The sequence below is a fragment of the Anabrus simplex genome, chromosome 1 (genome assembly GCF_040414725.1).
Source record: "Anabrus simplex isolate iqAnaSimp1 chromosome 1, ASM4041472v1, whole genome shotgun sequence".
Taxonomy (NCBI): Eukaryota; Metazoa; Arthropoda; class Insecta; order Orthoptera; family Tettigoniidae; genus Anabrus; species Anabrus simplex.
The window spans coordinates 274,717,625-274,745,420 of record NC_090265.1 but is presented as its reverse complement, the minus strand read 5'-3'; the positions used below and the strand labels follow the sequence as shown (position 1 = coordinate 274,745,420).

Genomic DNA, 27,796 nt, shown 5'->3' with positions numbered 1-27,796 from the left:
AAGACTTGCCTTTCAAACACATGGTCAGGCCAGAGGCTCTCTGATATAAACATGAGTCTTGTTACAACACACAAAATTGTGTCCCAATATTCCGAATCTAGACCACTCATCAGCCTGCCCACAAGCATGTCCCATCTCTCATGAGGATAGCATACCGTCTTTACGGCTCCTCATGGCCTCGTATCTAGGATACGTAGCTTCGCATCCAGGCTCTCACTTGGCCTATTCTCACAAATAAGCCTCCATAGGCTATTGTCACAAATATCTCACTGTGGTCTCACACGCACATGTTGGCACTTCATAGCCACATATCTATCTTTTCTAGGTTCGCATCCCCCACAAGGCTATGTTTTAGTCTGTCGCGAGATTATATGAAAAACCCTCTCTGGGTTACACTGGTGTTAATATATCTCACTGAAGACTTTGACATCAACATAAAAACTTGCATCAGTACATGGCACATAAGAAATCTACATTCAAAATCATGTGATAAACATGAAACTATATCACTACCCTCATACCATATGAAGAAAAGCTAATAAAACACATGGCTGGTGCTAGCAGTCAGCCTCAAGCTACATTATTTAACCTACACTTGAAATAAACAGGCTTATGGCATTGAGTTACATATTTAATATTTACATTACTGAAAAATGCCCTGAGTCAAATCTATAGCTACAAGTCATGCTTATATGCAGTTCAACTTATCTAAAACCATCTGTCATTGCCTCAGTGCACTATCCAGGGCTGCATTATGGAATTAGCACATTCTAGCACTGTGTACACTGGATCCTGAAGCCTGGCACTTTACTCCTGGGAACGCCATTACAGAAACTGTCTTCTTCGATCCTCAGCAAGTCCTGCAAACTTGATGATGCTGTATGACGCCCCTCTTCACTGCCTTGTATGTATGTGCATACAATGCCGCGACCTAGGCCTGGTAGAATTGACTATATCTGCTACTTATGATATCAGCCCGACCATGAGTAGCGCCTTTTGTACGATACCCGGTCACAGGAAATATGTATGGCAGTTAACTTTCGCGTACCATACTAAATTGAAGAAATTGATCTAGTTACTTTATTTATTCCCTTACTGTAAATGTTCGGGTGAGCTAGTGTACTCCCTAAATGCGACTTTCTAATAACTTTGTTAGAGGTATTTGTCTAGAGGTTTGATACGAGCGACGTGCTCTACCCACCGGTCTGTCAACAACTAGCCAAAGCTCATTCAGAAGCCTTCCCTTTATAATATTTCCAGTTTCCGTTGGGCTCAGTACACCCCCGCGTTCACAATAGATGGTCTTTGTGTACCGGTCGTGTCTCTCCAACGGCTGTTTGAATTCAGCCAAGGGAAACCTTTAATATGCCTACTTGTCACAGCTAGGGTGCAAATAGTGCTCCTTAATTCCAATCAATATTTTCTAATGGTTTACATTCGCTGAAACTTGCACACGTGTGGAAATAACATCTCTAATTAGCATTCTACCAGGCCTGGAGTGCTCAGATTTGGCTACGCCTTGTCGGCATTACTGGCTTCACGTGACAAATTCAAACATTGTCTCTTTCTCGCGATCTTCTTTTTTATTCTTTGACTCGCTTGGGAAAGCGATCTCCGGGGTCTCCATGAGTAACCGCAGGGATTACAGCTTGTGCTACGGGGTTGGCCCCCACTAAGACACGGAGTTCGGGTTCTGCTTGGTGCTATATTCAGATACTCCTATAACGTAAAATGATGATATTTGGACCGTAATATGGTGATACAGTACAGTATAACAAATTCCAACTTGTATGGGAAATTCCATGTTGCCACCACTGTAAAATCTTACAATTTTCTTAGATTAGAATAACATTAGTTTATTTTTAAAATATTTTTTGTTGGTACATATTTCATTTTCCATGGAAAACATCTTCAGCCGTGATCTTGAAAGATATACACAAAAACACAAACAACATAGGTAAAAACAATCTTAAAAACAACTCGTCCTTAACTGAATAAAAGCCTTAAATGTCTAGAGAGACAATGGTTTTCTCTTTGTTATCACTGTTTGGCACTTCTTAATGTGAAAGATATGTTCATAAAGCCACTTAGAAACTATCCTGAAATGAAAGGATCTTAAAATTTCTCAATGAATAATCAAAACAGTAGTTTGTAGCTGTGCAACTTCTTGTAACATTCAACCTTGGTGTGATGGAAAGGGGAATTCTCTTGACAGATAAAATGGACTAGGCCTAATTTAGTTCAAGATGGAAAGCGACTCTTTGTGGTTGAGTCCAAATCACTAAACACCTCTCACAGCTGACTCACACCAGGCTTCCTACTGCACTCAGACAACCACAGGGTTAATTCCTTAGGGTGAGTTGAATTCAGTTGATGAACTTGATCCAAGCACTTCTTTAAAATATAAAAATTCACCGTTTGCAGTTGAGAATAATTAGGAGGGTTGTCAAAGAATTTATGGAAAGATTGCGGAGAAGGAGTAGGCAGCAGAGTTTGTGGATCAGCATTAGATTAAGGAGGGTGCTAAAATGGGTTAACTGGCAGGGAAGAAAGAGCAGGGGACTGACATGGCATGTGTTTCAATTCCGAAAAGGGGGTATGAAGGTCAGGATATGACTCGTTTATCTATTGAGGCAATGTGTGTGAAAGCTGATCAGAAATCGAACTAGGTATGGTGGTAAGATCAGTAGCGGTAGAAGGTAAGGAGGATGAAATATCAGAAGATGGGTTTGAAGAGAGAAATTCGTCAAAAATCAGGCGAGGGTTTGGAGCAGACTTATTAGGGGGAACATGAAAAGAGTCCGTTGAAATATCAGAGTGCTATGGTGAGAAGTTATCAGAAAAATATTCCATAATGAGGTTTGCAAAATGCACTGGCTAGCAGAACAAAGGTAAGGTAAAATTATGATGGTCCATGTGACGATCGAAACAAAATAGTGGAACTATAATACAGCACCAGAAATAAATGAAACATACAATAGTATTAAGAAAGAAAGGATCGAGACAAACACTCTACTACCCTTCTATAATAAGATGCGGTATTATGAGGGGAAAGAATAAGGAAAGAAAGAAACAGCGGAAGTGACAAGGATAACTGGATTTGGACAACATAAGTTAGAGTCAAGCCCAAGCAAGAAAGGCTAACATAAGGTCGAACAAGGCAAAACCGCAGCCAGAAGATGGGGCAAAGCACCACAGTATACAAGTAAATAAGTGACTACTCTGCATCATGATAATCCAGTGCTAGAATTAGGCAAAAGGGAGGGGAGGATAACCCATGCAAAATAATAATAAAATACTAGCACAAAACCAAGGAAGTGAATGGGAACCCAGAGGAAAGGGCAAATAGTGAAATGTGATAAGTCAAATAACAAGTATAAATTGACATATGTTTGGAAACATATGAACAAACGAACAAAAGATACTTCCTAAATTAGTACGAACACTTGATACCAGCCACAATTACAAAGGTAGGTTAAAATACCTGCTCAGCAACAAGGATAACAACAACCGTTACCAGCAGAGAACACCAATATGACCAACGTACAACCTGAGATTAATAATATAAATGGTAGGGAGGGAAAAAAAGGGAGAGAGGTATGGAAGGGTAGGACAGGAGGGCATCATGTAGCAAGATTTATTAAAGCTAGCCTCGTATAAAAGATAAATGTCAGTACGAAACATATGACACTCGCCATTTAAAAAGAGAAGCAATTTCCAGAGGAGAGAGCAAATGTCTTATTTTCCGTCCAGCTTTGGCACAGTTCATGAAGTCTAGTTCATGGCTAGAGAAGAAGTGAAATAACACTGGTGTATAATCCAATGCACAGTATCAAAGCCATGAAATCTAACACATACAGGGGCCTGAGGGGCTTGACAAACCAAGATCTGGTCAAGTCAAAAACATAATAGCTTTGCTCACCCAGGCTGCCGTAGAAGTCCAGCAGATGCAGGTTGGCATGGTGATAAGCACGCATGCAAGAAAATAAGAGGCCATCACGCACACACCATGGTCGAAAATAAACTAAAGTTTATGGGACGAGGGCCTAAATATATAGCACAACAGACGGAAGGTACTAGAACAGGTGGCGAAGCAGCGAAAGTTCAAGAGTAGACCGTCATAATGACGTAAGCATGTGACGTAGCAGACAGCTGAGTGGCGAGACAGGCTAAGCAGTCATAAGCGACGGGCAGGAGCAGCAGCAGCAAGATGTGTAGCAAAGGCAGGTAAGCAAATTTGCTGGTAGATGCAAGGAGCTCATTACACTGGTTAACACTATACAAGTGACAGTAGCAATATGACATGCCTGATGTTATTACTGTAAGTTATTCTACTACCACCACAAGTTTTAAAAATTAGCTGTACAGAAACTTGTAATTTAGTGAATATAGTTCTTCCACTACTTCGTTCTCAGTTTTTTCTTATACCAATAGAATTTAAGTTTTGCATCGGACTGTTGCAAGGTCTGTTGTATAATTATGAACTTCTCTAGTAATTCTGACTGAGCTTGATAGCTGCAGTCGCTTAAGTGCGGCCAGTATCCAGTAATCGGGAGATAGTGGGTTTGAATCCCATTGTCGGCAGCCCTGAAGATGGTTTTGGATGGTTTCCCATTTTCACACCAGGCAAATGCTGGGGCTGTACCTTAATGAAGGCCATGGCCGCTTCCTCCCCATTCCTAGGCCTTCCCTATCCCATCGTCGCCATAAGACCTATATGTGTCGGTGCGACGTAAAGAAAAAAATCTGACTGCTCTGACAAAAGGAACTCATTCTATGGTTTGCAACAAAGAAAAAATTGTACAGGGTGCTTAATTTAAAAGAGCAGAGTGTCGAGGATTAGGCACGCTGGGAAGCGGAGACTGCGAGCGCAGTGCCTGCAATGACAAGCAGGCATAGTCGGCTCAAAGAAGCGGCATGGTTACGCCTGTAGAAACTAAACGAAACTAAACTCACCGGCTACATAGATGCTCTGGACAAATAACTAAATGAATAAAAAAAGAAATAAATCAACTAGGAAATTAAACTGAACTCACCAGTAATAAATACTTGTAAATAAATAGATAGATAGATAGATAAATGTCTTTATTGACGTAGTTAAGGCCATTGGGCCTTCTCTTACACTAAACCAATTAGTATACATTAAAGTCATAAGTAAGACTACCATAATTAATACTAGAAGACACAATTAAAACACAATCAAAATACAACTGAAATAAAATTCCACCACAGTAAGACATCCATACAACAGCAATAATAATGATCATGATAATAATAATAATAATAATAATAATAATAATAATAATAATAATAATAATAATAATAATAATAATAATATTGTAGTAGCACAATCACTGAAAGGCTAGAAATTCACAGGTCACTCGCATCCTGCTGTACCTCTTAACACTCTTTTAAATGACACTGTAGTTGGTATTCCTCTGACATCGTCCGGTAAACGATTCCATTCTCGTGCGGCAAACACCGAGAATGAGCTGTTATATGCGGCAGTTCGATGGTGAGGGATGATGAGCAGGTTGGATGTTTGAGCCCTTGTATGTCTGTCATGAACATTTGAGAAGTAATGGAAACGTGAAGAAAGGTAAGATGGGGAAGATGTAGTAAGAACTCGATGGAGGAGAGACAAAGTATGATGGTTACGACGAACATGGAGTCGCGACCACTCTAATTTTAGGAAAGATGGTGACACGTGGTCATATTTTCTTAAATTGCATATATATCTCACACATGCATTTTGAGCGCGCTGTAGCCTTAGGGAAAATTGTGGCCTGATGTCATTGAAAACAACATCACAATACTATAATCTATCAGCTTCATTGTCCGTATTGATGAATTAAGAATGCAAGTATGAAGAATGAGATTTCCACCTAATCAATACTTTATTACAAAATGTTTAAAGTTATCTACATTGAAACAGTACCGGTTTCGACCTGTAAAATGTCATCATCAGCTGTTGGTGAACCTGCTTAATAGCGATTGTACATAAAACATTACTAAAACTAATTTAACAAGAATGCCTTATTCTAATATAATATTACTATTAAGATATATACATATGGTACAATATGGGGCTTAGACTCGTTGGAGTTCCATTCAAAAATCTGTGCTGTTGCCAACATTATGTCAAACAATATACATATATACATATGGTGCAATAAAGGGCTTTGGCTTGCTGGAGTCCCTTGAATGCCACACACTCTAAAAATTGTATAACAGAGGTTGAATGTTTGACATAATGTTGGCAACAGCACAGATTTTTGAATGGAACTCCAACGAGTCTAAGCCCCATATTGTACCATATGTATATATCTTAATAGTAATATTATATTAGAATAAGGCATTCTTGTTAAATTAGTTTTAGTAATGTTTTATGTACAATCGCTATTAAGCAGGTTCACCAGCAGCTGATGATGACCTTTTGCAGGTCGAAACCGGTACTGTTTCAATGTAGATAACTTTAAACATTTGTAATAAAGTATTGATTAGGTGGAAATCTCATTGTTCATACTTGCAAACATCACAGTAGTCAAAATGTGGCATTACAAGGGCTTCAGTTAATTTCTTTTTAAGCTTTATTGGAAATATATGTTTATATTTATATAAAGAATGTAAAGCTGAATAAACTTGTTGACAGATATGTAAGACATGTGCAGACCAAGTCATGCGTTCGTCCATGATAACACCGAGATTCTTCACTTGTGATACAAAAGGAATTGGAACATCCTGCAGGATTACTCTTGGCAACGGACGTTTAGTTATACTTGTTATTTGACTTTGATGGCCAAGAAGGATTACTTGCGACTTTGTAGGGTTCAATTTCAGGCCATGCGCAGCAGACCAATCACTAACAGACTGTAAGTCAATATTTAGTAAGTCGATATTTTCCTGGAGTTCTCGTGCTGTAGAGTCTGTGTAGAGTTGAAGATCATCAGCGTACATATGGTATTTGCAGTGTCTTAAATTGGATGATATGTCATTCACAAAGAGTGCGAAAAGTAGAGGACCAAGTACAGAGCCTTGAGGGACTCCTCTCTTCACGTGGCGCCACGAGGAAACGATTCCATTATTGCCTTTCACCCATTGTTGAAGTCCGTGAAGATAAGAATGCATCCAAGCAATCTTACTCTGAGAAAAATGTAGAGCCTTCAGTTTTACAAGTAAAATGTCAATGTCTACGCTGTTAAAAGCTTTACTGTAATCTAGTAGTACCAGAACTGTGAATTGTCCTCTGTCTATTGCTTGTCTAACATCCTTAGTCACTTTAAGTATGGCTGTAGTTGTACTATGTCCTTGTCGGAAACCGGACTGGAGAGGATTAAGGAGATTGTGTGTTCGAAGGTACTCAGACATTTGTGTATGGACTACTTATTCTAAGATTTTAGGTAAAGCTGATAAAATACAGATTGGACGATAGTCTCCCTCGTTCAAAGGCGTTTGACTTTTTGGAAGAGGTAGCACAATAGCCTTCTTCCAGAGAGTTGGATATGTGGAGTATAGAAGAGAGAAATTGTAAATAAATTAATCAACTAGGAAATCAAACTGAACTCACCAGTATTTACACACGATGCTGAAAGAGGTCTCCTTCAGCTGCAATACAAGCTTCACATCTTGTAATGAGATTTCGAAACATACTTTGTAGTTCTTGGACACCGATAGAAGGAACAATGTTTCTAATTTCAATTTTTAATTCTTCTGCAGTTCGAGGATTATTCCTGTAAACCTTTCCTTTAAGATTTCCCCATAGATAAAAATCACATGTGCTTAAATCAGGCAAACGAGGGGGCCATAAGCCTTTACTGATGATCTGATCATCATCAAACACTTCCCGTAACCGTTGCATAGAGCTACGCGCTGTATGGGCCACTGCACTATCCTGCTGGAAATAGCTGTACCTTTTCTCTTCTTCAGTCAGTTCAGCAAAAATTGGTTCCAGAATGTTTTGAATTTAACGGTCAGAAGTAATCGTGTCCTGAAAAAATATCAGACCGATAATTCGTCGGGCACTGATAGCACACCACACACTCACCTTCACATCGTGCAGAGGTGTCGGCTGTAAAATGTGCAGGTTGTCTGTATCCCAGATTCTATTGTTCTTTGAATTGACATATCCACTCAAATGAAACCAGGCTTCGTCGCTCATAAAGAGAAAGTTCGGATCCAGAATACCGTCGTGGACACTATTCATTAGCCAATTGCGAAATCGTATTCTTGCATTGAAATTTGTAGGTAGTATGTTATGGACTGAATGAGTCCGATAAGATCGTAAATGTAACAATTTTGTTGCATTACATGCTGAAGAAGGTGAAATACCACTTTCATGAGCTACTCTCCGAAGCGACTTATGTGGACTGACCTTGAGTCTTGCCTGTATATCTTCAAACCTCTCCCATGTGAGAGCTGTTCTCCTTTGCTTTGTTTTCTTATTGATTATGGAACCAGTACTATGCCACTTGTAAACGAGCTGATGCACATAACATTTTGATGGTAATGTCACACCGGGAAATTGTCTACGGAATTTTTGAAGGCACCTTTTAACTGGTTTCTTCTTCTTGTGCAGATAACACTCGACTAAAAATATTCTTTGCTCTATAGTGTATTTAATCATCGTGATAATAACCTCACAACACACTTTGAAAGTCCAATAGTTTCTAGCAAACTGAGGGACAGGGTGCTAAACAGCTGTGCGCTGGTAGTGAACACTTCTTATCTTGCCAGTGTTGACACAAGCCATATGGCGCTCGCTCGGGAATTCCCATGGCATGCGAGCAGAAGTCTGAACTCCCGGTACTTCTGTCAATGCAGTCTTAAAATAGACTACACTAGCAAAATTATATAATTACTATGGGCCACACGTAGGACACACCTGTTGTTGAGCATACAGCCAGCATCTCAGTGCTGAGTATCGGGCAATGGAAAAATGCAAGACGATATGTTCTGGATGGTTTCCGACAAAAGAGTAGTGTTACAAAAATGTTGCCAAGTTTGGGCTGGAAATACTTGCGAGTAAAGAGACGAGCTTTTTGAATAAGCAGTATGTTCTGAGCTGTCGATGGAGAGATGGCGTGGAATGATATTAGTAGATGATTAAACTTGAGTGAAGCGTTTTAAGGGTAAGAAAAATCATATTATGAAGATAAAGTTGAAATTCAAGAGGACAAATTGAGACAAATACAGTTATCCCTCATTACAGCACCATCGTTTGTTCAGAGCATTTGTTGGTGCAAATGAGGGTGTTGTTAAATTGAGGTTACTATTTTAAAATAGCAAGTTGAAATACTTGAGCGTCTACATAGTTATATTCTGTACTATATAGGGATTTTCGGGAATAGTATTAATCAACATTTAATTTTAAAATGTGTCTATTTTGCATTAAAACAATCCCATGAAGGAATTTACATACTCCAGTACTTCCTATGCTTATGGCTTTCCCCCACAACAATGAAAAATGGTTTGCAATGCTCTTCTGACTAACAGAAGAATACTTTTCTTTATGAGTACACACTTCTTGTTTTTCTTTCACATATAAAATTTTTTGTTTATTCATCGTAGAAACTTGTACATTCAGGGCAGACAGACAGGACTGAATTTTAAAACAGGTCACAGTGTGCTACTATCAAGCTCTTTATCCTCAACTGATTTGTGCAGGCTTCCAAAGCTTTTCTAGGAAACAGTCCATTATGGTAAGCCTTACGGAAATTCTCATCTATGGCAAGATGATTCATTCCCTGGCACCATGCCACTTAAAGTAATGAGCTACAGGTAACGAGGGTTGGTAGCACACTGAACCTGCTCACATTCCTAAAAGATCGGATAAGAGCCATGTTTCCGTTCAAAGGAAAGGTTTCCAGGTTTCTGCTGATATATTGCCAAGTTGGCGATTAATCAAACACATTTATAACCTCGTTTCTTGTCTTGGTGGTGGAGTATCAGGTGGCGTTATATAGGGTTTTGACTGTATTAGTTTACAGCAGAGATGCTCAAGCTGGGGATTTCATCCTGCAGGCGTCGAGCACTGTAAGTAGGTGGGCCGGCTGGTGTTGAACGTTTGCTATTCAACCACAGTGACGTTGTGGCTACGTCAAAGGCCGTGAAGGTTCGGCGAAGTTCTCCCAGTCACTCTCGATATGCAGTGGTACCCGAGTTGAAATGGAGGCAGTAAATAATGAAAGAATGAGGGCAGAAATCCAGGTCATTTACCATTTACGTTGTACGAAATAAATTATTTATGTTCATTGCAGTTAATGTATTTTGACCGGATACAATAAAGAGCTGGGCCAATAAACTCAAGTATTATTGTACTGTACGTCATGAATTAAAATGTTCACTATTGTATTTTAAGAGGTTCTTTAGTCACATTTCTGATAAAAGATGGAGTTAATGTGGATAAGCTGTGGCCTGTAGTTTCTTGGGTTTAAATTATCTAATAAACTTTCCCACAATCCAATTATTGCTTATCAGGAGTAACATCACTTATGTTATTTATTTGAAGGCATACTGTATAAATATATTTGGTAGATGCATTTATATTGTTGTCATTGTTGTTGTACTTTAATTTTGGATAGTAAATATCCATGTCCTCACATGTGATGAAACTCCCTCGCTATATATGGAGGCTAGCTATTATCATTGGACGCTTGATAAGTTTTAAATACCGGTACTATTTACAGAAATTCACATTAACCATGAGGTATTGAATAAGGAGGATACTGTTCAACAATAAATCATTTTTATAGAGATTTAAAGAATATTAGTTTAGCTGTCAATATGGAAACATGAAATTTATATTTTGTGAAATTCAGTGAACAGGGAAAGTCACATAACACTACAACACTGTGCAAAATGAAGCAGTAAATGTGTTGAATTATGTAAATATATTATTTTTTGCTGAATGAATAAGAGGAATTTTCCTTTTTTAATGCAAATACTGTCATTCCCATTCAAGGAATTGTAAATTGTAGCTTGTACACTTAAATCCTTATATAAGCATATAAGAAAATAAAACTGACTGTTTATATAGAGCGCAGTAGAAATCAAACCGGAATATGTTGAAAAGATTGGTTTTCTTGTGATCCTTTTTATTTGTTTTTGATACTGTTCCCCTATCAATGTTTCACATCGTAGTTGAAGTTGAATGACGCTGTTTCACTTCCCTGCCACGTAGTCCACATAGTAGTTTGGTCTCTCGCTTCACTGTGACATATGCTTGCTACATAAGTTGCCCGCATTTACGTCAGGCCAGCCCGGCTGCACTGTGCTAGCCTCAACGGGTGCCCAGCTGAGCACCACCGGTTTATAGGAAGAGGAATTAGCTATTTGAATTGTTTATCAAGGGAAATGTTTGATAAAGTTTCAATTTCTTTGAAATTATTTGAGGAAAGACTAGGTAAACAATTAATATGGTATATGAAGCCTGGGGGTTAGCGCTAAATGCAGATCTATCATGATTGATTGATAGTCTGACACCCTAAGCTTGCCAACAAGCTTGATCAAGTGAAGGGCCTCTAAAGGAGGAAATTACATTAAAATACTTCATGGAAAGTATCACTTCCTGAGGGACTGCTACCAGTAGTTTTTGCTCCCCAAATTGAGGGCAGCTGAGTCAACACCATGACGGTACAACAAACCATACTGTTAGTATGTTCCCTGGAATAACTGTAGCAAGAAATCAGAGACCAATGGTCCCTAGTCATTGGTAGTCCTTCATTGGAATTAAAATATACAAATGGGAAATTGGAATGTCTGAAATCTTTATGCCACTGACAATTTGGATAACCTTATTAAGGAAATGAGGAGTTAAACGTTACGAGAATGAGAATTCTGAACTTCCATAATTTGTTTGCAACTTTGTAGCATAGTGGCTGTAAATTCTGCTTTTTCTATGTGATTTATTTATAAACAAAAGGAGCATATGAAGGAATGGAATTTGTTCTTTCTATTATATACTTATTATATAAAATTTAATATTTTTTCCCTGACTTAATTAGATTTTAGCAGGAGGAAATAAGGAAGCAGTAGCTGTGGCACATGCTGCTGGTTTGCAGTTCATTTGGGCTGAAGGCTTTGTATTTAGCCACATTGCTGATGAAGGTTTCATAGATTCTACTGCTGGAGATTTACTACGATATCGGCGTAAAATTGGAGCAGATGATTTGCTTATATTTACGGATATTAAGAAGAAACATAGGTAAGTTATAATTATAACTCACAGATATTTTAAGCTAGATTTATCAGCTTTATTAAAGTTCTTAGATTTGAAATCCTCTCCTGCGAACCATAGGACCTTGCGCCGTAGGGAGGCTTGCGTGTCCCAATGAAGCAGATAGACAAGCCGCAGGTGCAACCATATTGGATGGGTATCTGTTGAGAGACCAGACTAAGGAATGGTTCATCGAAAGGGGGGTAGCAGCCTTTTGGATGTTGCAAGGGCGGCAGTCTGGATGATTGACTGATATGGCCTTGTAATAATACTCAACATGGTTTAGCTATGTTGATACTGCTACACGGCTGAAAGCAATGGGAAACTACAGCCGTAACTAACTCCCGAGTACATGCAGCTCTCTCTGTATGAATGATGTACTGATGATGGTTTCCTCCTGGGTAAAATATTCCGGAGGTAAACTAGTCCCCCATTCGGATCTCCGGGTGGGGACTACACGAGAGGGGGCGATCATCAGGAAGATGGATACTGACATTCTGTGAGTCAGAGCATGGAATGTTAGAAGTTTGAATCGTTGTGGTAGATTAGAGAATCTGAAAAGGAACATGGATAGACTAAATTTAGGTGTAGTTGGTATAAGTGAAGTATGTTGGCAGGGAGAACAGGATATTTGGTCAGGCGACTACCGAATTATCAACACAAAATCAAACAGGGGAAATGCAGGAGTTGGTTTAATAATGAACAAGGGCAGCGGGTAAGCTACTACGACCAGCATAGTGAAAGAATTATTGTCGTCAAGATAGACACCAAACAAATGCCCACCACAATAGTGCAGGTCTGTATGCCTACTAGCTCAGCGGATGATGAGGAAATCAAAAGAATATATGAAGAGATAAAAGATTTATGCCCGGTTTCCGGAACGTGAGATATCGAACCTATAGCGGTATCGAATGGTTAACTTGTGTTTTGGCATTGCGCGAACGTAAGATACATCTATCGGTTCGATAAATCGCTTGCTAACTTAGAGGGCCCTGAGCAGGAGATATCTATTTGTTAACTTGCTGGGCGCGTGCGCAGTACTTCAGTATCAGCAGCTAACATTGTGTTTGTTAATATTTTCTATGGCTTCCTGATCTTCTTCCGACGAAGAAATTATAGAAATGGTCAACATTCTAGAACGACCACGATTATATCAATGTCCGCCTAATGTTCTAATGAAGTATACAGTAGTGCAAATGAATTCAAAGACAGATTGAGGCTAAACAAATTACTGCCATATGTTTGGTAGAGGTTACAGGCGACAATTTGCGTCCTGTGACAAATAATTTTCCATTGTCCCCTGTTGATCAATTATTAATTATGATACCCTTTAAGATTCAATACTACTGAGTCTTATCATATGTGTATCTGTGACTGCATTCGTGTCCATGAAAGCACTGGTACCAGTAACTGAGTATAACCGATAATTGCACATTTATCGTAGTAGGCCTGCAGTAGGCCTACTTGCATTGGCAGTGAGCATATACTTTTATCGTGGGATTGTTTTTAATTAACGATATTACATTACAAGGGACTGACAGGTTATATAATTATGTTAATTACCCGATATATATCGTTATGCTGTGATCAAACACTGTTCATATTTTGTAATAACAGGAAAGATATACGGTATACTTATAAGGCTCAGTGCAAACTGGATTGCGCGTGACATGTGTCACTCGTGTACATATTTCATTAGAAATCCTCAAACAATGTCAAATTCTTCTGACAGTCCTTAAATACCACGAAACTGACACCCACGTCTGCAAGAACTAGTTGAATACCCATTTCTCGCTGCATGGTAAAGATGGGATAATAGGAGCTGCACAGAAAGCTCAAATGCGATGCATTACTTGTGCGCATGCGCCCGACAATCTAGGGAACACACCTAATGCACAAAAACAAAGCAGTACGAGGGGTGGCATCTAGTGTGTATTTATGAAACTTGATCAACGAGCCAATAGTTGACAGTTCGATAAGTTAGCTGTTGTTCCACTGTGCAACGCAGCGAAGATTTATCGAGTCGACAGCTCTAACAAAGCAATAGCTATCGGAAAGATATCTCACCATTCCAGAAACCGGGCATATATGCAATATGTAAAAGGTGACGAGAATCTAATTGTGATGGGAGACTGGAATGCAGTGGTAGGCCAAGGAAGAGAAGATAATACAGTAGGAGAATTCGGATTGGGACAAAGGAATGAAAGAGGAAGTCGGCTGGTTGAATTCTGCACTGATCATAATTTAGTTCTTGCCAATACTTGGTTCAAACACGACAAACAACGTTTATAAGTGGACAAGACCTGGAGATGCTGGAAGGTATCAAATAGACTTCATTATGATTAGGCAGAGATTCAGAAATCAGGTGTTGGAGTGCAAAACTTTCCCAGAAGCAGACGTAGACTCTGACCACAACTTGTTAGTCATGAAATGCCAGCTGAAGCTGAAAAATTGAAGAAAGGTAAGAATGCAAAAAGATGGGATCTAGACAAGTTGAAAGAAAAGAGTGTGAGGGATTGTTTCAAGGAACATGTTGCACAAAGACTAAATGAAAAGACTGAAGGAAACACAATAGAGGAAGAGTGGATAGTCATGAAAAATGAAGTCAGTAGGGCTGCTGAAGAAATGTTAGGAAGGAAGGAAAGATCAACTAAGAATCAGTGGATAACTCAGGAGATACTAGACCTGATTGAACGACAAAAATACAAGAATGCTAGAAATGAAGAGGGCAGAAAAGAATACAGGCGATCAAAGAATGAAGTGGATAGAAAGTGCAAGGTAGCTAAGGAAGACTGGCTGAAGGAGAAGTGCAAGGATGTCGAAGGATGTATGGTCGTAGGAAAGGTAGATGTTGCATACAGGAAGATCAACGAAACCTTTGGAGAAAGGAAATCTAGGTGTATGAATATTAAGAGCTCAGATGGAAAGCCACTTTTAGGGAAAGAAGACAAAGCAAAAAGATGGCAGGAACATATCCAACAGTTGTATCAAGGTGAAGATGTAGATAATTTGGTTCTGGAACAAGAAGTGGCTGTTGATGCTGATGAAATGGGAGACCCAATTTTGAGGTCAGAGTTTGACAGAGCTGTGAGAGACCTAAATAGGAACAAGGCATCTGGAATTGATGACATTCCCTCTGAATTACTGACTGCCTTAGGAGAAACCAGCATGGCAAGGTTATTCCATTTAGTGTGTAAGATGTATGAGACAGGAGAAGTCCCATCCGATTTTCGGCAGAATGTTGTCATACCTATTCCCAAGAAAGCTGGTGCTGACAGGTATGAAAACTACCGCACCATTAGTTTAGTATCTCGTGCCTGCAAAATTTTAACACATATTATTTACAGAAGAATGGAAAAACAATTTGAAGCTGAGTTGGGAGAAGATCAGTTTGGCTTCAGAAGAAATCTAGGAACACGTGAAGCAATCCTGACTTTACGTCTGATCTTAGAGGATTGAATCAAGAAGGACAAGCCCACGTACATGGCATTCGTAGATCTAGAAAAGGCATTCGATAATGTTGATTGTACCAAGTCATTTAAGATTCTGAAGGTGATTGGGATCAGATACCGAGAACGAAGAATTATCTACAATCTATATAAAAATCAGTCTGCAGTGATAAGAATCGAGGGCTTTGAAAAAGAAGCAGCAATCCAGAAAGGAATAAGGCAAGGCTGAAGTTTGTCCCCGCCTCCTTTTCAGTGTTTGCATAGAACAAGCAGTAAAGGAAATCAAAGATGAATTTGGAAAGGGAATCACAATCCAAGGAGAGGAAATCAAAACCTTGAGATTTGCCGATGATATTGTTATTTTATCTGAGACTGCAGAAGATCTCGAGAAGCTGCTGAATGGTATGGATGAAGTCTTGGGTAAGGAGTACAAGATGAAAATGAATAAGTCCAAAACAAAAGTAATGGAGTTTTGTCGAATGAAGGCAAGTGATGCAGGAAATATTAAACTAGGAAATGAGGTCTTAAAGGAAGTAGATGAATATTGTTACTCGGGTAGTAAAATAACTAACGATGGCAGAAGTAAGGAGGACATAAAATGCAGATTAGCACAAACAAGGAAGAGTTTTTTTAAGAAAACTTTAACATTGATATAGGAATTAGAAAGATTTTTTGAAGACTTTCGTGTGGAGCGTGGCATTGTATGGAAGTGAAACATGGATGATAACTAGCTCAGAAAGAAAGAGAATAGAAGCTTTTGAAATGTGGTGTTACAGAAGAATGCTGAAGGTGAGATGGATAGATCGAATCACGAATGAAGAGATACTGAATCGAATTGGCGAGAAGAGATCGATTTGGCTAAATTTGACGAGAAGAAGAGATAGAATGATAGAACACATCTTAAGAAACCCAGGACTTGTTCAGTTGGTTTTTGAAGGAAGTGTAGGTAGTAAGAACGGTAGGGGTAGACCAAGGTATGAATATAACAAGTAGATTAGAGCAGATGTAGGATGCAATAGTTACATAGAAATGAAAAGGTTAGCACAGGATAGGGTGGCATGGAGAGCTACATCAAACCAGTCTATGGACTGATGACTCATACAACAAGAACAACAGATTTGAAATACAAGGTGTTCAGAAACTGCCATATACGTGTGTCGTAAGTCCATTTATCCTGGTTAAAATTTTGCCAAATACTTCGAATTGTCAGAATTAGTTGTCAAAAGTTGAGCATCTGGCAATATCGCATCAGAAGCATGGCACTCTTGCGACAGGAGGAGGACAGCGGTCAGTGTGCTGCTGCATTAACCTAGTGGTAAAGCGCTGTTACTTTGTGTTTGTTTGAGTGTATGGTTTGCAGTTCAAATCCCCCCCAACTGTTTAAATTTTATTACTTTACAGTCGTTCATTTAATTCTTATTTGTTGCTAATTTTTGTTCATATTATGTTTTTTTTTTTAATTTTTTTTTTTTTACGCAAGTTCATATGTACAACTCATAATGAACTGTTTTCACATTCAACGTATCTGAGGGTGAAGTAGTAATGTTATCTGTGGTGCAGTGTGCTGGACGCAGTACTGGGCCTATTCGTATGTCATTTGGGATGAGTATGCAGGCATGTATCTTATATTTGGAGAATGTCGATGTCTGGCCAAATGTGCAGACAGAATTGGTTTGACACCTTGAGATGTGTGCTGCTGCCAATGGGGGCAAGTTTCTAACAATGATGTGTGTGCTACTTTACTGGGATGCATGTTTGATTAATGTATTTTATGATTATTATTATTATTATTATTGTACCGGAGGTATACCTACTCCATACATTTAAATTGAGTGCCTTCTAGAAGGCTATATGTAATGTGAACCTTGAACTGTGTATTGGAAGAAGTTTGAATAATCTTCATATGTCTCTTCTATCGACTTATGTTCCCCATCTGGTGGGAGGATGGACAATTAATTTTCAAAAGAATTTTTGTATTTTTAAGTTTTCTAAACTGAAGTGTTTGTAGATTGTTTTTTGTCTTCTAAAGTTTACTAGCACTTCTATCTCTTCCTTCTTCATGAAATGATTAGCCAATCAGAAATGTTGGATATTTATTCAATTAGCCGATCATAATTGAGGATGTGTCCAGGCCTTCGGCCTAGAGAGTTATGGAACCTTCCCTTCTGCTATAAAAGCTGAGAGCTTTTGGGCCATGTTGTCTTTTCATCGCTCCAGTCTTGAGGTCTAGAGTGCATACATGGTGGAGGCAGGGGGCAAGCCTTGCCCGCCGTCGGAAGGCCCCCAGCTCAAGGTAATGACAGACATCTTTTAATTATGTGATGGTTTCAGAAAGCTGACTTGAGGGGAAAGTTTCAAGATTCATTCTTAATGTAAATTTCTAAAGTTCACCATCTTCTTTTAAATGTAATTTCTCCAGCAAGTCTAAGGACTATATTCTAACTTAGGGAATAAATAGTGTTCTCCCTCTTTTAATTCCCATTCAACTTGGTATTGGGGTGACTATGATTTTGTAAAACTTTTAATTGTATCTCTTCTTTTGGAACATTTTCTCCAACTAGTCACCCTCTGTAGTATCGGCTTAGCCTCTGTATCTTAAGGCCATAAGCCCACATAGGATTTAAAATGTTTCAAAGTGTATTTTCTAGGAAGTGCAAGCGTTCGCCTCCTAGGATGGCAGAAGTAAGGAGGATATAAAATTCAGTTTAGCACAAGCAAGGAAGGCATTTCTTAAGAAACGATATTTGCTAACTTTGAAATGCTTGGACGCCAAACCACACACCGAAGGTAAAAGCCCTTTAGGCCCCCTAAATCGCCTTTTAAGACACGTGGTGGTAAATGAAATGGCATATGGCTTTTAGTGCCGGGAGTGTCCAAGGACATGTTTGGCTCGCCAGGTGCAGGTCTTTTGATTTGACTCCCGTAGGCGACCTGCGCATCAAGATAAGGATGAAGTGATGATGAAGATGACACATACATCCAGCCCCCATGCCAGCAAAATTAACCAGTGATGGTTAAAATTTCTGACCTTGCCGGAAATCAAACCCGGGTCCCCTGTGACCAAAGGCCAGCACGCTAACCATTTAGCCATGGAGCTGGACACATGTGGTGGTGATTATTGCCTTAAGAGGGAGTACAACTAGGCAACCATCCTCTATTAACTCTAATCAGAGAGAAATGAAGATATCGGCCGAAGAAAGACAAGGGCCATGAAGGGCGAGAAAATGAAAGACTCCCTAGCCTTCGAATCCTCTTATAACCTCGAGGTCAGAAAAGAACAAGAGTTGACCATCGGAGGTTGGACATGAGATTAAAATCAGCCTGGCATAAGTAAGTGGAAGCAATGCCAGGACTCAGCTAAGGGGTCCGTGGTTGCTAACCCATGCTCCCAAATTGAGAGTTCCTGGGGCCTCTTTCAGTCACCTCTTACAAAAAGCAGGGGATACCGTGGGTGTTGTTCTACTATCCCCAACTCCACAGGGACTTTTACGACAGGCAGGGGATACCGTGGGCCTTAATCTATCCTCACCCATATGGGGATATGTATTTTAGAGGTGGTGGTAGTGATTATTGTTTTAAGAGGAAGTACAACTGGGCAACCCTCTATTAACACTAATTAGGAAGAAAAATGGAAGGGATCCGACCCTTCGAAAAATTAAGGTATCGGCCAAAGGAAGACAAGGGCCACAAAGGGCACCAAAATGAAAAACTCTCTAGGCCATGAGTGCTCTAATTCTGTAGGTAAGAAGGGAATGCTTCGAAAATAGTGGTAGGTACTGCATTCTCCTTCAAAATAAATTTCTTCATGGACCAATCAAACAATTCCGGTTTGAAATGTGCTGAACATATTCTAGTGTAAGGAGAAAGTATCCAGTTTTCCCTTCTAATGGCTCTAATCCACTCTGTTCTCCTTTCTTCATGAACAGGAAACCTCAGGAAAAATTGACGATATATAACAAGTCTAACCTAAAAATTCTTACAAAAAGTGGACGGTGCTTCTGAGACTCCGAAATACTAGCACAATAACAATGGAGGTAATATAATATACTGTGAATCAATAATATCTACAATGCGTAAAAGAAGAATTTCCTTTTTCTGTCACATATCAAGATTAGCAGACACCAGGATATTGAAACAACTATTCGATTACTTTTTGAAGAATAAAATCAATAATAATTGGTTCAAAGAAGTTCAGGACGATTTGGAAGAATTGGGTATAACTCGGCAACAAATCAAAGACAGAAAAGAGAAGAGGATTTTGAAGAACAAAAGCATAAGTCTCAAACTAAAAGCAGTTGAACGGAAACAATATACTATATCGGACACACAAAGGGCTTCCAGGTCGGAGAGGATGAAAAAGTTCTGGGAGAAGAAGAAGAAGAAATTAACTCAAATGTATTGATTTCAGTGCTCCAATGTGGGCGTAAAATATGTAAATAAATAAATAATACTGTACTACATATTACAAACCATACTTAGAATCTTACCCGTGAAATGTTATTCCAGGAATATTTTTGGATTTCCGATTCGTGCAATCGTATGCACAACACAACATTGTTAAGATCTAAAACAACATCAACTAAATATTAGTATCCTTTTTACGTTTTAGCATGTTGTAGAGTGTTTGCATCTGAACATTCCCGCAATTACAATTTGCGTTTACCGTATTCACTTCAGTGAGCTGTGACAGATTTGACTATAAAAAAATAGCATGCACTCTTGCGCCTATTTACGACCACACCCCCTGTGTAGACCACTGTCATTGGGCTTCACTCTCAGAGCTCCAAGGCATATCCCTGTATTCTTTACTCTCTGTGAATTACTGACTGCCGTATGGGAAACCACCATGGTGGGGTTATTCCATTTAGTGTATAAAATGTATGAGACAGGAGAAATGCCATCTGATTTTTGGCAGAATGTTGTTATACCTATTCCTCCACAAAGCCGGTGCTGACAAGCGTGAAGACTACCGCACCATTAGTTTAGTATCTCACGCCACCAAAATTCTAACACGTATTATTTACAGAAGAATGGAAAGACAAGTTGAAACTGAGTTGGGAGAAGATCACTTTGGCTTCAGAAGAAAAACAGGAGCACGTGAAGCAATCCTGACTTTTCATCTGATCTTAGCAGATCGAATTAAGAAGGGCAAGCCCACGTATATGGCGTTCGTAGATCTAGAAAAGGCATTCAATAATGTTGATAGGGCCAAGTTATTTGTGATTCTGAAGGTGATCAGGATCAGGTCCCGAGAATGAAGAATTATCTACAGTCTAAAAAAAAGAAAAAAGAAAAGCAGTCTGCAGTGATAAGAATCGAGGGCTATGAACAAGAAGTAGCAGTCCAGAAAGGAGTGAGGAAAGGCTGCAGTTTGTCGCTCCTCCTTTTCAATGTTTATATCGAACAGGCAGTAAAGGAAATCAATTAAGAATTTTGAAAGGGAATCACAATCGAAGTAGAGGAAATCAAAACCCTGAGATTTGCCAATGATATTGTTATTTTATCTGAGACGGTAAAAGATCTGGAGAAATTGCTGAATGGTATGGACGGAGTCTTGGGTAAGGAGTAGAAGATAAAAATAAAGGTCTAAAACAAAAGTAATGGAGTGCAGTCATACAAAGTCAGGTGATGCAGGTAATATTAGATTAGGAAATTAATCATTATCTTAAAACAATTTTTATTAAAATGGTCAACCTATTCAATACAATACATTTTTAAGAATGTTTACAACTTATACATGACACTCAAATTGGGACATGTTTCGCCCTAGTTTTGGGCATCTTCAGCCTAATTTTTTTCACCTCAAAATCAAATGTTATTGGGATCCCGATATTCTCAGATTGAACTATCTTAATAGCTAAAATAGTATAAGTTAAAAATACAATGTGTCTGTCTCATTACTGACAGGTTAACAATTATTTAATGGAGTTCTTGAAGCAGTCTTAAAATTAATTCATTAAAATATCTGATGTTGGCACCTATTAAAATTGTCATGAGGTTAGGTCTTATAAATCAATGTTTAACAAATAATGATACATTAACACTTGATACAAAATAAACACCACATTAGGACACTATACAGTATACAGTAACCGGATAAAGAGATTTAAGATAAAAGTAATCTGGATGTTAATTAAAATGCTTGTTGTCTGATAACAACTATCGATAGTATTCAAAAGGATATTAGACAAAACCTCTTGATGTTTCTAAAATCGTAGTCCTATTCTTTCTAAGTCAAGTCTTCTTTACAAAAGGCACTTTAACACACTGTGAAATTGAAATAACTGTGAGCCAAGCACTTGGTTCATGCTGATTTAAAAACGATCTATAGTTGTCTGGCGACCTAATTTATACACTGTAATGGTTTGGAGAATATGAGATAATAAAGACAGTTAGATCAACGATAATTCCAAAGTGCTCAAAGCATGTTATCTGCCACAATCCTGATGTGTGGTTAATTGGGAGACTCTCGAAAAATGGCCTTTAAGACGGAAGAATGATGTCCACTGAGGAAATAAAGTTGTTGAATGTCACCTTGTGTTTTATGTGGCAAGATCGTATCGTTCGTGGCGCCAGCTCGACTGTTAGCTACTCTACTTCCTGAATTCGAAGTCAGTTAAGATATAGTCTATTATGGATCTGGTACCCCTAGCCTCCCACGTGTAGCGGTGAATAGACTTATGCTTGAAGAATGTATTCGTAACTGCTAAACCCATACTAGCACAGAAGTCCAGCTAACGCTTCCCATTCCCATTAGCTTCCATATCTTCCCCACATTTACCAATCACCCTTTCATAACCTTTTAATGAATTAATTTTAAGACTGCTTCAGGAACTCCATTAAATAATTGTTCAACTGTCAGTAATGAGATCGACACACTGTATTTTTAACTCATACTATTTTAGCTATTAAGATGGTTCAATTTGAGAATATCGGGATCCCAATAACATTTGATTTTGAGGAGAAAAAAATTAAGCTGAAGATGCGCACAACTAGGGCGAAACATGTCCCAGTTTGAGTGTCATGTATAAGTTGTAAACATTCTTAAGAATGTATTGTATTGAATAGGTTGATCATTTTAATAAACTTAATTGTTTTAAGATAATATACAATTTTCAATACAGACCACCATGAAGTTCATTACATGTAATAATTAGGAAATGGAGTCATAAAGGAAGTAGATGAATATTGTTTCTTGGGTAGTAAAATAACTAATGATGGCCGAAGTAATGTGGACATAAAATGCAGGCTAGGACAAGCAAAGAAGGCCTTTCTTAAGAAAATCTGCTCATTTCAAACATTGATACAGGTATTAGAAAAATGTTTTTGATGACTTTCTCGTCTGGAGCGTGGTTTGGTATGGAAGTGAAACATGGACGATAACTAGCTCAGAAGGAAAGAGATTTTTTTTGTTTTTTTTGTTGCTATTTGTTTTACGTCGCACCGACACAGATATGTCTTATGGCGACGATGGGACAGGAAAGGCCTAGGAATTGGAAGGAAGCAGCCGTGGCCTTAATTAAGGTACAGCCCCGGCATTTGCCTGGTGTGAAAATGGGAAACCACGGAGAACCATCTTCAGGGCTGCCGACAGTGGGGCTCGAACCCACTATCTCCCGATTACTGGATACTGGCCGCACTTAAGCGACTGCAGCTATCGAGCTCGGTAGGGAAGAGAATAGAAGCTTTTGAAATGTGTTGTTATAGAAGAATGCTGAAGGTGACATGGATAGATCGAATCACGAATGAACAGATTCTGAATCTAATTGATGAGAGGAGATCTTTGTGGCTAAATTTGATGAAAAGAAGAGATAGAATGATAGGACAAATCTTAAAACACGCAGGACTTGTTCAGTTGGTTTTTGAGGGAAGTGTAGGCGGCAAGAACGGTAGAGTAGATCAAGGTAAGAATATGACAAGCAGATTAGAGCAGATGTAGGATGCAGCAGTTAAATAACAATGAAAAGTTAGCACAGGATAGGGTGGCATGGTGGCATATAGAGAGAGCTACATCAAGCCAGTCTATCGACTGATGACTCAAACAAAGACATGGGATAATTGTCCTAATGTAGGTACCTTGCAAAACAGTTCCCTAAAGAACAGTGTGTTTCCACGACATATTGCTAAAATTTGTCATAACAACCTGGAGAATTTTAAGAATCAGGAAGGCTGTGACTGAACGAGAGTTAAAACGATCTCTGTTATATTATATTAGTTCAGTATCTTGCATTGAATCTCCATAAAAAACAGGACACCTTGAATCAGCTGATTACTGTATTCTGATAATTTGTAGTTCCAAGTCCCCAGCATACTTCGTACTTTGCACCTTTGATTATTCATCGAGTAAAAGTTAATAATCAAATTCCTATATCCCAATAATTGCAATTTATACCCGGCGTAGTTTTGACAAAAGTTTTTTAGATAAATTATTGTAGTCAACCTCTTATTTTTCAGCATTTAAGGACACTTTTATTTTCCGTCCCGTGTAGTAGGAAAAATAATAGTAATCTACCAGCTGTAAAAATAACATAACCACATTTCAGTTAAGAACTGTAGTGTTGATACAGTATATTAGATATTATTTTGCCTGTTATAGGCCTATTCGTGTGTATCTTTGTGTACCCCTAGCCTCCCACGTGTAGCGGTGAATAGACTTATGCTTGAAGAATGTATTCGTAACTGCTAAACCCATACTAGCACAGAAGTCCAGCAAACGCTTCCCATTCCCTCTTGCTCCTTCAGCATTTAACCAAACAGCAGTTTTCATTTCTATTATAGCATAGTAGTATAAAATAGTACTACTAATAATCTGCCTACGTATTTAGCTTTGTTGGTAATCTCTGAGTAGTTCTTGCAAATTTCAAACTTTAATTGTAATTTCCATTTCTGTTTGTGCTTACTAATAACCTGTTGTAATTAGGATACATCTGAACATAATTTAAAATTGCTGTAGTGTATTGTAGTATCTTATTAGAAATTAGTATTCTTATTCTATTACTGTGAAATAATTTAGTATAGTATCTGTAGTAACTCTCTTACTAGAATTCTCTTGTAGTAATCTGGGTAGACTTAACTGCAGTTTAGAATTGTGTAATTCTTGTGTATTCCTTTCAGCTTTGCAGTAATTAACAGCAGTTTTCACCCTGTTAGGGTGTTGTAGGATAAAGATTTAGTACAACTAAGTAGTATTGTAGTGCAGTAGTAGCCTATATTAATTACCTTATTGTTGTGTGATCTTTGTGTATCATCCTAGACAATATTTCTTTCCTTTCATTTTTATTTTACACAGAATAAGTTATTTTATTTGTCCTTTTCTTTTCATTATTCTGTAAAGAATGGCTAAGGAGTGCAAGTGTAAGAACTGTGGGTGTGGCCAGGCATTAAGGAGTATGAGGGAGGAGTTGGAGTGTTTGAGGATTCAATCAGAGTACAGGAAGGAAAGTTGGCCTCCCTCAAAAAATGTACAGAATACAGTAGGTGTAAAAGAGGGATGGGAAGAAAAGGGGGGAATGGTAGAAGACAGATGGTCTAGGTAATGCTTTAAAGGGAAGGAGTTTGCAGGCTAAGGGCTCTATTCAGGATCAGAATTCAGGACAAGTGTCTGTGAGAAATCAGTACAAGTCACTGCACGTAGAACAACAGAGGGAAAATGACGAACAGGGAACTGTTGCTGAGAAGTGAGGAAGTAGGAGGAAAAGGTAGGAAAGAAAAATGTAGAACAGAGAATAGGAAAGGACAGGTAGAACAGGGTCATGGGCGAGAGAAAAGGGAGGAGGAAGCAGCTTCTGCAGCAGTGGGGAAAGATAGAGCTGACAAGGAGGGGAGGGGATCAGATGAGGTTGGTAGGGTTGAGGCTCTGGTCATGGGGGATTCCATTGTTAGACATGTGGGGAAAGTGTGTGAAGGAAAGGGAACCAAGATAGAGTGTTATCCAGGGATTAGGTTAAGACAAATGTTAAAGAAAGTATAAGAGAAGGAGGAAGGAAAGAAGAGTGGTAGTGTTTCACGTTGATACCAACAACGTAGGGGGCTTCCTGGCCGAGGCGGTAAAGGCGTGCTCAGTTCGCCCGGAAGGACGTGGGTTCGAATCCCCGTCAGGAATTCGTAAAATTTAAGAAACGAGATTTCCACTTCCAGAGGTGCATATGGCCCTGAGGTTCACTCAGTCTACACCAAAAATCAGTACCAGGTTAATTCCTGGGGGCAAAGACGGCCGGGCGTAGAGCTAACCACTGTGCCCCATCACGTGCCGAGGTTACAAATGGTGGAAGTCTTTACCTTCCACCCCTCTAAGGGCCTTCATGGCCTGTACGGAGATGACTTTGCTTTGCTTTTACCAACAACGTAAGGCAAGCAGGTATAAGTACAAACATAGTTGGGGATGTGTGGGATCTAGTAAATGCAGCATGGGTGAAGTTTAAGAATGCAGAGATTGTTGTAAGTGGAATACTGTGTAGGAGGGATACTGACTGGAAGGTGATTGGGGATTTACATGAGACTATGGAGTGGGTATGTGGGAAACTGCAAGTGAGATTTCTAGATCCTAATGGGTGGGTAGGAGATAGGGATCTGCACTCAGATGGCCTTCACTTAAACCACAGTGGTACATATAAGTTAAGAAATTTGCTTAGAAGGGTTATAGGGAAGTATATTCAGGGAAGCGGGGTGGTCTAGGGAGCTGTGGTAAGGAAACAGGGATCTGGAAGTCAAGTAGGGATGACATAAAAGTGTTAGTGCTGAACTGTAGAAGTATTGTAAAGAAAGAAATAGAATTAAATAATTTAATAGATATGTACTTACCAGATCTTGTAATAGGAGTTGAATCATGGCTGAGAAATAATATAATGGATGCAGAAATATTCTCACGGAACTGGAGTGTGTATCATAGAAATAGGCTAGGAATGCTAGGAGGGGGAGTATTCATTCTGGTGAAAGAAGAATTTGTAAGCTACAAAAAAGTTAAAGGTAACAAACATGAAATTCTATGTGTGGGCTCATCTCTAAAGATAATAGGCAACCTGATGTCTTTGGAGTGTACAGACCAGGAAAGGGTAGCACTGACGCTGATTCAGAATTACCGTATTTACGCGAATAATCCCCGCATATTTTTAAAAATAATTTGAGGCAAGAAATTGCGGTGTGGGTTTTATTTGCGTCAAGGTTGGCAACGTGCTCCTGGTTCACATATTTTTCGCCGTGCGGTTAGGAGCACGCAGCTGTGAGCTCGCATCCGGGAGATAGTGGGTTCGAACCCCACTGTCGGCAGCTCTGAAGATGGTTTTCCATGGTTTCCCATTTTCATACCAGGCAAATGCTGGGGCTGTACCTTAATTAAGGCCACGGCAGCTTCCTTCCCATTCCTAGGCCTTTCCCTTCCCATTGTTGCCATAAGACCTATCTGTGTCAGCGCGACGTAAAACAGATAGCAAAAAAAAAAAACAACAACATATTTTTTGATGTTGGGTGTGCAGTTATGCTTTGTGTAACTGCAGGTGGAAGAAACCTGCCACTGTATGTAATATTTAAACGGAAAACAATTCAGACTTTTAATTAAGAACTGAATTTACATTTTTTAAAAAATTTTTACAGAGTGATTTAAATTCAAATTTTCTTGGGTGACAATAGAACGCGTGTTTCATAGTTGCTAAGTTTGAATGAAATGAAATGAATGAAATCGTAATTCATTAATATTCAGCGTTTTAAGGAACGCCACAATATCATGTAGCAGGCTGTGTGCGGAAAAACAGAATCCGTGAACACTGGCGATGCCGACAGTTGGCGAAAAACCGTGGCTAATAATTATAATCAATTCGTATGCACTGAACAGTATTCTCAATGCCGATGAAACTTCATCTTTCTTAAAATGTTGAGATCAAACGGACTTATGGTTTTAAAGGAGATGGTGGCATTGTACTATGTTGCAATGCAGACGGAAGCGTCTTGTCATAGGAAAGTTTGACAAGCCACAAGATTTCCATGCAAGTAAAAGGCATTTAAAAATACAAACAGTACAGTAATCTTAAAAAAACAAGGCACTTGCACTGGGGAGCCATCATAATATGTCCTCATCTTTGATTTTTTGTTTTATGAGGTTATGTTTGCCAGTGATTTATCCAAGTGCTTTATTTGAATA

The 27,796-nt window shown here is 38.9% G+C and overlaps 1 protein-coding gene across 2 annotated transcripts in view; it reads left to right on the top strand.

Moving 5' to 3' along the window:
- Positions 1-27,796, top strand: part of LOC136886892 (uncharacterized protein F13E9.13, mitochondrial) — a 175,440-nt gene that overhangs the window by 80,054 nt on the left and 67,590 nt on the right. For both annotated transcript variants that reach the window (XM_067159743.2, XM_067159742.2), the window contains one exon: positions 12,003-12,202. In XM_067159743.2, the coding sequence (XP_067015844.2) occupies positions 12,003-12,202 (200 nt within the window). The remainder of the gene's footprint in view (positions 1-12,002; positions 12,203-27,796) is intronic.